The 15,148-nt window shown below is 41.6% G+C and overlaps 1 protein-coding gene across 3 annotated transcripts in view; it reads right to left on the bottom strand.

Moving 5' to 3' along the window:
• Nucleotides 1-15,148, bottom strand: part of BMPR2 (bone morphogenetic protein receptor type 2) — a 170,859-nt gene that overhangs the window by 12,966 nt on the left and 142,745 nt on the right. For all 3 annotated transcript variants that reach the window (XM_073306445.1, XM_073306447.1, XM_073306446.1), the window contains exons 4-7: nucleotides 13,794-13,904; nucleotides 13,218-13,309; nucleotides 7,027-7,257; nucleotides 3,289-3,403 (exon numbers count right to left, since the gene is read on the bottom strand). In XM_073306445.1, coding sequence (XP_073162546.1) covers nucleotides 3,289-3,403; nucleotides 7,027-7,257; nucleotides 13,218-13,309; nucleotides 13,794-13,904 — 549 coding nt within the window. The remainder of the gene's footprint in view (nucleotides 1-3,288; nucleotides 3,404-7,026; nucleotides 7,258-13,217; nucleotides 13,310-13,793; nucleotides 13,905-15,148) is intronic.

The following is a 15,148-nucleotide window of genomic DNA, read 5'->3' as shown; positions in this document are numbered from 1 at the left end:
AATACCAAGTATGGTAACACCAGCCTGGTATTTATATAGCTATTTTTCTTTATTTTTCACTGTCTTTAGCAAATATCAATACTTATTTTTATGTAACGTTGCTTTTAATCTAAAATTCAGCACCCTCTCAAATTCTACTAGTTACTGGTGAACTAACCTTTCCACAGTTTTTTATCTTTTCCATTTGAAACAAAAAGCCTAATACCTCACTGCCTGACAATACTCTGTAATCTTTTACATCACGCATCTCCAAATATGTCTGGTATATAATCACGATACTTTAGCTCCCAAAATATTAAATGAAGCTTGCAAGCACAGAAGAAAAAGGCTTATATCAGTATGTTGCCCCATCTAGTGCTGTAATAAAGCATTAAAGTACGTAGGTGATGTCATTTATACATCAAAAAGATATGGTCTTTGTCCTGAAATAATGACAGGTTTCAGAGTAACAGACGTGTTAGTCTGAATTCGCAAAAAGAAAAGGAGTACTTGTGGCACCTTAGAGACTAACCAATTTATTTGAGCATGAGCTTTCGTGAGCTACAGCTCACTTCATCGGATGCATACCGTGGAAATTGCAGCAGACTTTATATACACACAGAGAATATGAAACAATACCTCCTCCCACCCCACTGTCCTGCTGGTAATAGCTTATCTAAAGTGATCATCAAGTTGGGCCATTTCCAGCACAAATCCAGGTTTTCTCACCCTCCACCCCCCCACACACAAATTCACTCTCCTGCTGGTGATAGCCCATCCAAAGTGACAACTCTCTACACAATGTGCATGGTAATCGAGGTGGGCCATGTCCAGCACAAATCCAGGTTCTCTCACCCTCTCACCCCCCTCCAAAAAACACACACAAACTCACTCTCCTGCTGGTAATAGCTCATCCAAAGTGACCACTCTCCCTACAATGTGCATGGTAATCAAGGTGGGCCATGTCCAGCACAAATCCAGGCTCTCTCACCCCCCCCCCCCTTTTTTTTTTTCCAGGGACACACACACACACAAACTCACTCTCCTGCTGGCAATAGCTCATCCAAACTGACCACTCTCCAAGTTTAAATCCAAGTTAAATCAGAATGTCTGGGGGGGGGGGGTAGGAAAAAACAAGGGGAAATAGGCTACCTTGCATAATGACTTAGCCACTCCCAGTCTCTATTTAAGCCTAAATTAATAGTATCCAATTTGCAAATGAATTCCAATTCAGCAGTTTCTCGCTGGAGTCTGGATTTGAAGTTTTTTTGTTTTAAGATAGCGATCTTCATGTCTGTGATTGCGTGACCAGAGAGTTTGAAGTGTTCTCCGACTGGTTTATGAATATTATAATTCTTGACATCTGATTTGTGTCCATTTATTCTTTTACGTAGAGACTGTCCAGTTTGACCAATGTACATGGCAGAGGGGCATTGCTGGCACATGATGGCATATATCACATTGGTGATATCCTTGCAGCAAAGCCCGTTGCCAACTGTGCCCACATATCTCTTCAGGGGACACCATCACAGGGCCTAATAACATCAGCCACACTATCAGAGGCTCATTCACCTGCACATCCACCAATGTGATATATGCCATCATGTGCCAGCAATGCCCCTCTTCCATTTACATTGGTCAAACTGGACAGTCTCTATGTAAAAGAATAAATGGACACAAATCAGATGTCAAGAATTATAACATTCATAAACCAGTCGGAGAACACTTCAATCTTTCTGGTCACGCAATCACAGACATGAAGGTCGCTATCTTAAAACAAAAAAACTTCAAAACCAGACTCCAGCGAGAAACTGCTGAATTGGAATTCATTTGCAAATTGGATACTATTAATTTAGGTTTAAATAGAGACTGGGAGTGGCTAAGTCATTATGCAAGGTAGCCTATTTCCCCTTGTTTTTTCCTCCCTCCCTCCCCCCCCCGACGTTCTGATTTAACTTGGATTAAAACTTGGAGAGTGGTCAGTTTGGATGAGCTATTGCCAGCAGGAGAGTGAGTTTGTGTGTGTGTGTGTGTGTGTGTGTGTGTGTGTCCCTGGAAAAAAAAAGGGGGGGGGGTGAGAAAGCCTGGATTTGTGCTGGACATGGCCCACATTGTAGGGAGATTTCAGATTAACAGCCGTGTTGGTCTGTATTCGCAAAAAGAAAAGGAGTACTTGTGGCACCTTAGAGACTAACCAATTTATCTGAGCATGAGCTTTCGTGAGCTACAGCTCACTTCATCGGTGAAGTGAGCTGTAGCTCACGAAAGCTCATGCTCAAATAAATTGGTTAGTCTCTAAGGTGCCACAAGTACTCCTTTTCTTATTGTAGGGAGAGTGGTCACTTTGGATGAGCTTTTACCAGCAGGAGAGTGAGTTTGTGTGTGTTTTTTGGAGGGGGGTGAGGGGGTGAGAGAACCTGGATTTGTGCAGGAAATGGCCCAACTTGATTATCATGCACATTATGTAGAGAGTTGTCACTTTGGATGGGCTATTACCAGCAGGAGAGTGAATTTGTGTGTGTGGGGGTGGAGGGTGAGAAAACCTGGATTTGTGCTGGAAATGGCCCAACTTGATGATCACTTTAGATAAGCCATTACCAGCAGGACAGTGGGGTGGGAGGAGGTATTGTTTCATATTCTCTGTGTGTATATAAAGTCTGCTGCAATTTCCACGGTATGCATCCGATGAAGTGAGCTGTAGCTCACGAAAGCTCATGCTCAAATAAATTGGTTAGTCTCTAAGGTGCCACAAGTACTCCTTTTCTTTTTGTCCTAAAATAAAAAATGATATAGTATGAAAAATAAAACTACAATAAATCAGAAGATTTAAGTGTTTTCCTTCCATATACATCATACCCACTCTTTTTTAAACCACATACACTAGTTCAGTGACCTATAACTGAACTGCACAACACATCAGAACACTTCATCCATTTTCTTTCATTGAGATACTGTACGTTAAATCCATAGGTCTTTAGTAATCTGTTGCTATGATACAGCATCATTGTGCAACTCTGCTTCTTGCTTGCCTGTTTATAGGATTCTGTTGTCTCTCATTCCACATTTTCATAAAAGTGTCTACAGATCTACATCACGGTCCTGGAATACTCAGGAGATCAGAATGTACTACAGGAAGCTCTGTGTAGTCTGTATTTTGAGTCATCATTTGCTCACATTAATTAACGTCTCAAACCATACATTTTCTCTTCGCTACTAACATTAAAAACAAAACAACAACCCCCCGCCCCCAACTACTGTCTGGTACCATCCCAGTTTTTGTGGTATAAACATTTCCCTTCCTGACCATACCTCCTCGAGGTAACTCTGTGTGAAGGTATGCCAGACCCCTGGTTACCGAATGTGCCAAACGACAGGAGCTCACCCAGTCACTGGTGTGAAGACTCAAATACTTGCACAAAGAACCCTAGAGAAAGAGTAAAAACAGTGCACTGAAATTTTATCACGTTAAATAACCAAATCAAAACCTTTTCAAGGGTCCACATCACATGCAGTGCTCCCTAAGACTTTGATTCTGAAATTGCTCATCAGTCTACCTGCATGCTATCAGTTGCTGGATCAGGGCCCAACTTTACTTTTATCAATGTTTGCTGCTGCTATTGTTTTTTTGATTTAGTCAGACAATGAAAGTAGATAAACCAAGAGACTCATTTATTTTTTGCAGCTGTTATAATATTCTGAAATTCCTGATGAACAGTGCCTGAACAAAGGTAATTGAAGAAACTATTATGTTGAGTACAAAATGGTGGACTTTGAACAATATCAAGATTTTAGCCATAATAAGAGGTTTATGGTATTTTCCCAGTTCCAGCAGATTTAGGCTTGGTCTACACTACCAATTTATGTTAGTATGGTGCAAAATCCACACCCCTGAGCAACACATTCATACCAACCAAACTTGCAGTGTAGACAGCACTACGTAGCCAGGAGGGCTTGTCCCGTTGACATAGTTACTTGGGAGGTGGACTATATATGTCGACATAGACAGCGTCTTCACTAAGCGCTATAAGTGTAGACAAGCCCTCAGTCAGTCAACAAACATTGCGGGGATAGAAACAGGAACATCATGATCCTCTTTCCCACTGAGAGAAGTTAAGAAAATAGAGCTCCTAACAAAGCTGTGGAGGAACACATCTGAAAGAGAAACTGAATGCTCTCATTTTGGGAACTGAAAAGATTCTAGATAGCTCTTAATTTCAAAGAGTGTCCAGAGGAAAAACTCCAGTCTCTTCTATCTGGAAGATGCAAGATTTCCAGTAAAATAAGGGCCAGATCCTGCCAATCTTTACTCCCACAAGCACTCCTTTATGCAAGTAGTCTTATTGACATTACAGTCCATTAAACCTCCCCACCTCCCAGAGCCCAGCCATAGGGCACCCTCCAGCCCAGACACGCCCATCCTCTGACCCCTCCCTGAGCCCAGCCCTGGGGTGCTCCCCCAGACCAGACACCCGCACCCCCATCCCCCAGAGACCAGCCACTGGGCACCCCCCCTCAGGCCAGACACCCACATCTCCTATCCCCAGAGCCCAAATGTGGGGCATGTTTCAGAACAGACAGCCACATCCCCAGTCCCCAGAGCTCAGCTGTGGGGTGCCCCCAAGTCCAGACACTCGCAGCCCCTCCTCTTACAGCCCAGTGTTCCAGAGGGAGAAACAGCCTGATGCTGAGTCCTGGGCTCGTACGGAATTTCTTGTACACTGCCACCTTCCTTCAGGACATGCTGGGAAATGCAGCTGCCGGGAACCCTCCAGCTCCCCCTCCTCCCAGCAGTGTCTTATATTTGCAAGCTAGGGAGCTGGTCTCTGTGGGTCTAATGTCCCCAGTTCTTGGGGGGGAAAGGAAATTCTGTGCAGAACATTAATTCTGCACAAATTCTGCATTGCACAGTGGTGCAGAATTCCCCCAGGGTAGTATATGCATTACAATACAGTGCTTATTTACATGATTGCATACTATGTTTGCCTATAAGGCCAGCCTCATTTCATACTCAGGTATATAAACAGCACAATGGCAAAAGCATATTTTTTCCACTGTCCTCAAATTTGAAAATTAGCTGAACTAGTTTTACTTGATCTTTCAAGAACAATTTTCTCTCTCTCTCAGATTAAGACCAAATGTGGAAAATTTCAACCAGAAAATTAAGTTTGGGAAAGGTTTCAGAGTAGCGGCCGTGTTAGTCTGTATTCGCAAAAAGAAAAGGAGGACTTGTGGCACCTTAGAGACTAACCAATTTATTTGAGCATAAACTTTCGTGAGCTACAGCTCACTTCATCGGATGCATACTGTGGAAAAAACAGTGAGGAGATTTATATACACACAGAACATGAACAAATGGAAATGGATCATGTACACATCAAGAGAGTGATCACTTAAGTTTGGGAAAGTGATTTATAACAAAAAGGTTAATACCTCACTGCCTGACAATACTCTAACCTTTTACATCACACATCTCAGAATATCTCTGATATATAATCAGAGCACATTTTTTGCTTATGTAAACCACTGCACCTGAGGTGTGCATGAGACTGAGCTTTTCCTGTGGGAGTTCTTGGTTTGTAGAGGTCTTTCGGCTTACACATCCATCTATCACTGCTATGCTTTTTCAGAGACATTTACTATTTTAATCACTGTCACCTAAGACATCCTTCATAGCATTCAATTGTAATCATTGGCGCCTAGGACACTGTCTCCTTTATAAGTTATGCCACATCATTTGGCTTTTAAAAATAAATTTATATATATATATATATATATATAAAAGCTTAAAATATCTTGGATGGGAAGCATTTAAATATAAAGAAATAATTATTACTATTGATTAAAATCATTGCACTTGGATAGTCCATTCCTGTTTGAACACTGACGCTCCCCACCCATTTTCTCCCCGAAGACTCATCCCACGGCCCTCACCCTTCTGGGCAGTAGTGAGTATGGTATTAGTAGCTCAGCCACACAAGGACAAGTCTCACGTTTAAAAGTTATCCCACTGCCTGAATCTATTAACTATTTTATATATGAAAACCAACAAGAATCAAATAAATAATTCTGAAATAAAATTAAAGCTTGTGTTTGTTATATATATTTCACATACACTGCAATGATTTTATTGTAATAATTTCATCATTATTAATGTATATAATCTTAGTTATAATGTATATACCCCCCCCCCAATGATTAAATTCACCCACTTCTGGTATGAGGTCTGCAAATCAACCAGAACAAAGCATACTACACAACATTTTGGCAAAGGGTATGGAGGAAATTGTTCCCATCAGTCTCACTTCCTGCCTATCTTTTTTAAACAAATATACCATGAGGTCTTTAACGTCCACATGGAGCAACCAGACTCATCCTTAGTTTTTAAGATCTCACGTGAAAGATTACTCTCCACCTCCCACCCCCATAACACGCACACCATAAATGGCATATAACTCAATTTATTTGCCATGGGAGAATTAAGGTGAGGTGATCCAGTCTTTCTTGCCTGGCCTCAGGCCCCTTTGAAGTACACTGGTCCTTTATGTCTTTGCTCTTCTAGTTCAACTCCAACTATTCTCAAATCCTTATGTCATATTCCTATCTCCTCTAACTCAGAGAATATAGCAGAAGTGATACTTGCTTAGGGACTCTGTGCCCTCCCCAGCAGTCTCATATCAGTCCTCAGGGGCTTCTAATCCTGTTCCTTGAATAGCTGTTTGCCAGTCTACTACTGGTACAAAGTGGTTCTCAGCCTCTCTGACAGCAACCCCCTTCTGCCTGGGCTGCAGTTTCTTATCTCAACTGTTGCTGATCAACCAATTAGCCACAGCTGAGGGGGTAGCTACTCACCCCTTAATCCCTTAGGCCAGGTCTACACTACCACTTATTTCAGTATAACTTACATTGCTCTAGGGTGTGAATAAGACCCCTCCTGAGCAACATAAGTTATACCGGCCTAAGCGCCAGTGTGGACAGTACTGCATCCTCTCTATTTTGCTATTCTTAGGTATACAAAACAAACCAATTTATTTTCTATGAAGCACTTACATTGGGATAATATTCCATCACCAACAAATATTCCATACGTCCATCTGCAGTGAATCGCTCATCTCCCACAATGAAGCGGGCAATATTGTCATGCTCCATCAGTGGGACTCTGTAAATGTTCCTCTCGTTGATAAAGTTCTGGCGGTTAGCAAAGGAAAATACTTTTACAGCCACTGGACGCTCATCTAGGGAACCTTTATACACTGCTCCATATCGCCCCCGGCCAATCAGCTGTAAAAAGTTTAAAGTAGTCATTACATTGATTCAAATGGTAATGATCAAGTGAGGTTTTCACGCTGCAAGGTAGAATGGATATGTATAGGTATGGGCCACATTTTAAATTGCACTATCATATACTCAACATGTATTACCAAATACAGTGTCAGAATTCAAGAAATACATTTTCATAAAATTGAGGTTCAGATTTGCATGGAATAAATGCATACACACACTAAAATTTGATAATGGCATGGCACTATTCTTCCACAAGGAATTACTCATTATGTACAGGCAAAGAAATACACGTGTGCGCACATTTTTGGAATACAGACCTCTGACTCCAGTTTAAAGAGTTTGTTTTTAAAACTGTTACTGCCCCATGACGGAAAGAGCAGGGTTCCAAGTAAATGATGAAGTTTTGAACACTGTATTGAATTTGGTTCTCAGAGAAGACAGATCCTACAGCTGCATTTATGTGATCCTAAAGGTGTCCCAAACCCAGAAGGCAAGGGACTCCCTGGTATCTAGCACTGAGTTTCAGCTGGCTTGACCAGTCCAGTACCCCAACTCACTGCTGTCATAATCTGTATCTAAAAGGTGTCATGTAAGGTATCGGATGCGAACAGCTGACACCCTGGTGATTAATATCATTGTGAAATGTACACATTACCACTATATATAAAATTACACATACTCTCTTATATTATGTTTTGCAGTCTGTAAACCAATCATGCAGGTAAAAGATTTTTTTCTAGCCAAAGGAATGTGGGTCTGCCTGCTTGAGTGTGTATCCCATGTTATTCAAGCCAGGTAAGGCCAAAAGACAATGGGTATTGGAGATTGCAGGAAGATCATTTGCATTGTAAAAAAAATCATAAATGAGGAAGAAGCCAGCATAGCATCTACACCAGACAGTGTGACTTTTACATCCAGTAGGAGAAAGGAACTTTATTGGGGACACTCTTCAGCATTTCAAAGGTTGATTGGACTGTGGGGGGGGGGAGTGAACCCCTAAATCATCCTTCACCTGAAAGCGAAGGAAATCAAGTGCTTTGAGCTGTGGCTAAAGAATGGGTTTGCCATGCTGGAAGAATGACTGTGGTGAGAAAAACTTCTTTGAACAAAAGACTAGTTTGAAGCTGAGTTTTAGTCTTAGAAGCATCTTTTTACTTTTGTTTGTAACCATTTCTATCCTTATTCCTTATACATGGTATCACTTAAACATAGGTCCTTTTGTTAATAAACTGGTTTTACTTTTACCATAAACCAACTCAGTGCTTTGATGGAAGGGAAGGGTCTGTTAACCCCCTAGTCAAGTTAATAAGATGCTGTGTTCTGTGTCTTTAAAGGGGGCAGCGAACATAAGATTTTGTAGGTCCTACAGACAGTGGGGCTGTGCACTGGAGAAAAAGATGTCTCTGGGAACTCAGGAACTAGAGTTCACTGATTCTAAACTGCTAAGCAAGATTTGGATTGGCAAAGTCCTGAAGAGAGTTTGCTGGCACTGCAGACAAGCTGGTGTGTCAGGGAGCTAACACATAGCTTAGCAGCAGCAAAGCTCTCACTTGCTGAGGCTGAGAGGAGTAACACAGTAAGTAACATGGTTCCAAGAACCCCAGCACAGTGTCACAATTTACAACTGTGGTTCTACTTTGAGTAGTTACATTGTAAAAATGGCATTGCAGAACTCCATGTTTATTGTGTCTCACTTATTTTCACAGACATCTTGCTAAAAGTTTGGAAATTAAAAATAAAATGATCCTTTTCCAAATGCCAGCTGCTAAGTCAGCCTGAGTCAAGCCAGGTTCCTTCCTTTTCCCACTTCGCCACCAGTGATGATAATGTTGCAGCACAAATTATGCACTCAGTTACATCTAAGCATCCCATTATCTTCAAATGATGCTATCAATTACACTTGTGCAGTCTCATAAGCCTTCAGCCAGAGTTGCACAGGTGTAACTGAGGGCATAATTAGCACTGAAATATATTTATTAAGATGCATGAGAAGAAAAGAAGCAAGACTGGCTCTCAGAACCCAAGGAGAATTTGCATCTAGCAGTTAAAAAAAATCCATATTTTTATTTCTAAATGGAACAATCTTGATATGAAATTAGCAAGACACAATAATTATAGGGCACTACTAAAAATAAATATTCACCTTTTAGGGTAGAATAGTTTAAAAATGTTATTTAAAAATTTGTTTTAAAACCAAGCAATTGAAAACATTTCTATGTTTGAAATTGTTTTTTAAATCCCAAATAGAGCTTTTAAAGCAGCCACTGGGACTTAGATCTTCAAAAGGAATAAATAAAAAATGGTGGCTGCAAAACAATCTGCTGACATTTCATAGTTTTTGTATAGAAGGCCCTGAAGGAGCTGCAGATCCTACACGGCAATGCATCATGAAAATGTCACTACTGCACAAGCACACTGACACACCGTAGTGAATACATTGTACTGTGTAACAATAATGCAACGTTGTCCAAAAGTCTATATGACATTCCAAGCAACCATAGGTAAAACTAGACCTTATTCCATTTCTCTATGCTCCAAATGTATAAATTAACTCATTTATTCAGCATATTTTTTAAAAAACACAGCACACATAAAACCCATTTTTTTCTGTACTGCTAACTAGTTTTCTTTACCATCTAATACAATAATTTGCGAAGTAAATGTTTTTTAGCTCATGCATGACCTCACTGTTCACAGTTAACTGTAGTATGTGTCCTCTTTTAGCGAGTTTATGAGCACTAAGTAATCTTACTTGTTGTATGTACTGCAAACCCAAAGAATAAAAGCTATGAGTTAAGGATGCTGTCTCAACCTCTCCTAGCTTTTAGTGGTTTGCATACCACCCTTAAAGACATACATACTTTCGGCTTGTTTAGGTTCTATATTTGCCCTAATTTAAAATTGTTATAATCTATTGGGGGAAAGTCTAGAAAATCTAACTTCCACTTTTCCATAACTCCCTCCCAGTTCTGACCCAAAACATAATCCAGTCCCAGCATAATTCCCAGTGCCTTAAACCAGTACGGCTCCACAACAGCCCCCTAGCAAAGTCGGGGGACAAGAGATCACCCAAGCCTCAGCAGGAGTGGGTCGCTCTTCTCTCAATTTATGAGAGCTGATGAAGCCTGATCAAAAGAGTGCTGACATTCAGTCAAAACCTGAACATCACAATCATGAGTAATAAACAGAGTCACATCATCAACTTACTTGGAGACTCACCGGGACACAAGCTCAAACAGGAGAGAAAGGCCAGAAAGGTGCTTTTGCAACACGCATAACAGAGGCTTCATAGAAAGACCATATAATAATCCAGACAGGGAACAACACTGTCTGATTCCTCTACAGCAGTGGTGGGTATCCTGCGGCCAGCACGTGGCCCGTCAGGGTAATCTGCTGGCAGGCCGCGAGACAGTGTTTACATTGACTGTCCGCAGGCACAGCCTCCCGCAGCTCCTAGTGGCCACAGTTCGCCGTTCCCTGCCAATGGAAGCTGCGGGAAGTGACGGCCAGCACGTCCCTGTGGCCCACGCTGCTTCCCGCAGCTCCCATTGGCCGAAAATGGCAAACCACGGCCACTGGGAGCTGCGGGCAGTTGTGCCTGTGGATGGTCAATGTAAACAAACTGTCTCATGGCCCGCCAGCGGATTACCCTGACAGGCTGCGTGTGACCCGCAAGCCGCAGGTTGTCCACCACTGCCCTACAGACTGGAAAGGGGGCACTCAAAACACCATTCACCTTGAGAAGAAGACTATATATGCATATATATCTCATTATACAGCAACTGAATGCAGAGGACAAACCTGGGCTCAAAACCAAAAGCACAAAGGACGCGAAACAATTATCTACGATCTACATTATCAAAGGCCTTTTCTTGGTCAAGGGAAATCAACCCCATATGCAAATCAAAGATTTTTGAAGCTGAAATTACCTCCCGCATTAGGAAAAGGTTATCAAAAATGGACCAGTAGGAACGCAATAGGTCTGATCAGGGTGCATGACTGAACCAATCAGTGTTCAGTCTATTTGCCAAGGCATTTGAAAATAGGTTCTATTCAGGGCAAAGCAGGAATACAGGTCTCCAATTCTTCACCTCCCCAAGGTCCCAATTCCTAGGCAACAGGAAGAACTGCTCGATGACAACTGAGTAGCCGTTGTCTCTGATGCCCCCCTGAAAAACCTGAAGCAAGTCAGGCCCAAGAAGGGCCAAAAGGCCTTATAAAACTCAATAGGCAAATCATCAATACCATGTGCCTTCCTTAGAGCACAGTCATTTAGTGCAGAAGTCAATTCTGAGCATGTCAGACCCTATTCAAGTTCATCCACATCCAATGCTGAGATTCTAAGAAGATCCTCAAGGAGCCGCCAAGTCTCAGATGGACACACAGGCTCTGTGGCATACAGGTCTAAGAAAAAACTCACAGCAAAGTTCCTAATCCCATCCTTCATCTTTTGATTCTATGAAGTGTCTTGTTGATAGTGTTGGTTTATTATTTTTTGGGGAAAGGATAAACTTCTCCCTGGGACAATGAGTGAGTTCTACTGAATATCCTTCCCTCACTATCTCAAGCACTCATTTTCTGAGATGGTTCACTCCCAGATGAAGGCACTTTTCATGACAGGTGAAGCCTTGCAGGTAAAACAACTTGTGGGAAGGGGGGATGCTTTGCACCCTTCTCAACCACTTCAGCACTGACATTGACTACATGATGGCTCGGAGCAGGAATTTTTTCCTTCCTGGTTCCCACCAACCTTGCCTTCCCAGGAGATTCAGGAGGCTCCAGTGAAACCTTCCTGTTTGCTCTGCAAACTCTACGAACAGGAGTCCCATGACTAAGGGAGAAGACATGGGGACTCGAAAACATGTCACTGACTCTGGCCTGGTCTTAGTGAAGGAAGCTTCCATAAAGTCAGCTCAACTCTCTTGGCACAGACCTTGCCCAAACTCCAACTTGGAGCTGGTTTCACTGGGGCCTGCTCAGCTATCTTAGAGATGACCTTGCCTACATGCCATCAGAAGCCAGACTTCCCTGCAGCCCACTGCAGTGTCTCAACAGGGACATGGAAGCTGAGTTCCTGTGGCCTGCTGTCATTCTCTGCCATTTCTGAGACACGGGGACAGCGATGCTGTCCTTCAAACTCTCCTCAGTGCTAAATTTTTTAAGTTTAACAGTTTTGAGGTAGAAAAACCTCTAAGTCAATGAAGAAACAGAGACACTTTGTTAATCTTTTATACATCCTCTGAAAGTTCTGATACAAAGGGAGACCTGGAGTCAGCTTTTTGTGCCACCCAGAGGCAGAGAATTCTGGAGAGTTATTCCTGATTCCTAAGCGGAGGTCCAGAGAAAAGATCTGGACTGCGTCCAGTTGCCATAGACATGGGGAACACCTCACTGTGCAGACTATTTGACATGAAGGAGATTGAGGAAACATGCAGCACCTCACTATTATTGAAATGTACTACTGCAATCCACAGTAGATTCTATACTTACAGTAATGTTATAACAATGTTTCACACTATTACTGTAAGATATTGTACTTCTAAATATTTTTAACATGGCTATTATCAAATAGAAAAAGCATTTCTGATGTGACATTGAAATACAATATATGCAAGTACCCCCTACTGCTCTTCAGTAGTTAATGCTCTTCTAAAAGAAGAGCACATTCTGACTAATATCAATGATACTGGTGAGTAAAGAGAGAGGGTAAAATAATGTCTTTGGCTTCTGGTATTTCTGAGGTAACCTCTATTTGTTTAGTGATTGTGTTTATGGTTTTTACTGCAGTTCACAACAGATACAATCAGGACAATACAAAAGTGGGAAAATATAGCACATTTATTACATATATCTGTTTCTTAAATATTACAACAATATCTGGCAGGTAATTTGATCACAGGTGGAGCAAACAATGAAGAGTAAATTACAGAGGCAGAAATTCTGAGTGGCATACTTACCTCTAACAATTTTAGATTATCCAGGTCTAGTGAAGGCTCTGATGCTGCTGCCTCCATCATGTTCATACTGTGTAGACCTTGCTTACGGTCCCCTGCAGATACAGGTACCAAAAGTTCTGACAGTTAAGATTTTATGCAAGAATACATATGAGAATGGTTACAGAACTATTCTGGGACTTGACAGCAACAGTGGCTGATACAGTGAAGGACATGCCAAGCCAGGAGTAACACTGCAAACCCTTCTCCCCAGAGCTAGTAAAACTAAGATGGGAAGAGTAGGTGGTTGGGAAGGTGATGGCTACTTGCTACACAATTATTCTTTCGTGCGTGACACAGAATCCCACTGGTGTTGGCCTTAGAGAAGACTGATGGCTCCACTCCAGCTATTTGTTAAGCAGAGGATTCATGGAAGAAAAATGGAACCCACATTGAAAACGTGTGGGAGTCCTTATAAATTTCTATGGGCCATTAAGAAATGTATTTAAAGGGGTGGGAATAGAGGGAGGTAAGGGAATTATAATTGTGAAGAACAGTCAAAAGAATAATATGAAAAAAGAAAAGCACATCAAATTCTACCTGCAAGCATCCTATATCCAAAGAATATAGCAGCAATCAAAACAGCTAATACAGAGACTGAGGCCAAGGCAATAACAATAGTCTCATCTCGGTGAAAAGAATTAGATGAATCTGAAAGAAAGCAGAAAGAGGACATGTCATTTTTTTTAAATGTACATTAGAAAGATTCAGGACCATACAACAAACAAAGTAACAGAAATGAGAAGCAAATCATGCTGTATGGATTACACTATATGTCCCTAATTTATTTTTACCTTGAAATTTAAGGAGGAGAGAACAGCTGACTAGCTAAACATGGCTGAGAACATTATCTCTGGAGAATCTGCAGGGCCTTCCTTGCCTGTATGGAGAGTGAGACACCAAAACTGGAAACTGAATCATTGTCTTCTTCCATTGGCAACATTCAGAACAACCACACAAGGTTGATTGGCCCAGCCCTCCAATTTTTATTTTTAACAATGTTATGAATGACAGAAGCTGTAACAAGTGCATTATGCTACTTGAAAATGCTATAATAGTTTAACATTCAGGACTTCTTCTAAAAGGGTCATTTGGTTTTGTTGATTTAATGAACATGGCATATAAATTCACCAGAAGGCTCCCCTATCCTCATATGATTTCTAGTTCTAACTCACTTGTTTTCCTCTCATCCCTCATTTCTCTAGGTTTTGAAATCTATAAACTGTACAGAGATTATATCTGAAATCAAGACATTTTAATATAGTTAAAATCCTTAGTTTTCTTTAATGAATAATAATCCTTCAGAAATACATTGCAGCATGAAATCTAGGAAATCAATCAGTAGCTGAAATTAAAACAAGTTAGATTCAAAGATTGATGGTATTTCCCAAAGCCCTGAACTGATTCCCAGTCTCTCTAAATGCACCCACTCAGATGTCAAACCTCATGATTTTATCTATTCTGAGGTGGAATTTCGCTGTTCTCCCACTCATAGACCAGGCCTTGGGCTACCATACCTTATATATCAATAGTGCTGCTGGGTCAGATTTGAATCAGCGGCATTGCAACCTGGCACGTGGGGTTACAGTGCTACTCAGATTTGGCCTGCCACTCACTAAAACTTGGCCCAGCTGACCCTCTGTGTTGCTGTGACCTCGCACATGAGATCACAACACACACACCCAGGAGACAGGCCCATCCCCATGGAACAGGAGCCACCAGTGCTGGGTGTGAGGAGGGCTCACTCTCCTACAACCTCACCCCCAGGGACTCCCTTCCACACCAGGCCCATGAACCATCTAGGATCTTCACTGGCACAAAGAAAGGAAATAATGGAAGTTTATGATAAACTCTGAATGGGGCAGCCCTAGGCACTGGAAAATCCAGCAAACAAG

This window comes from Lepidochelys kempii, chromosome 11 (genome assembly GCF_965140265.1).
Source record: "Lepidochelys kempii isolate rLepKem1 chromosome 11, rLepKem1.hap2, whole genome shotgun sequence".
NCBI lineage: Eukaryota > Metazoa > Chordata > Testudines > Cheloniidae > Lepidochelys > Lepidochelys kempii.
Note: the sequence above shows the minus strand (reverse complement) of the source record. Positions and strands in the feature narration are given on the sequence as shown.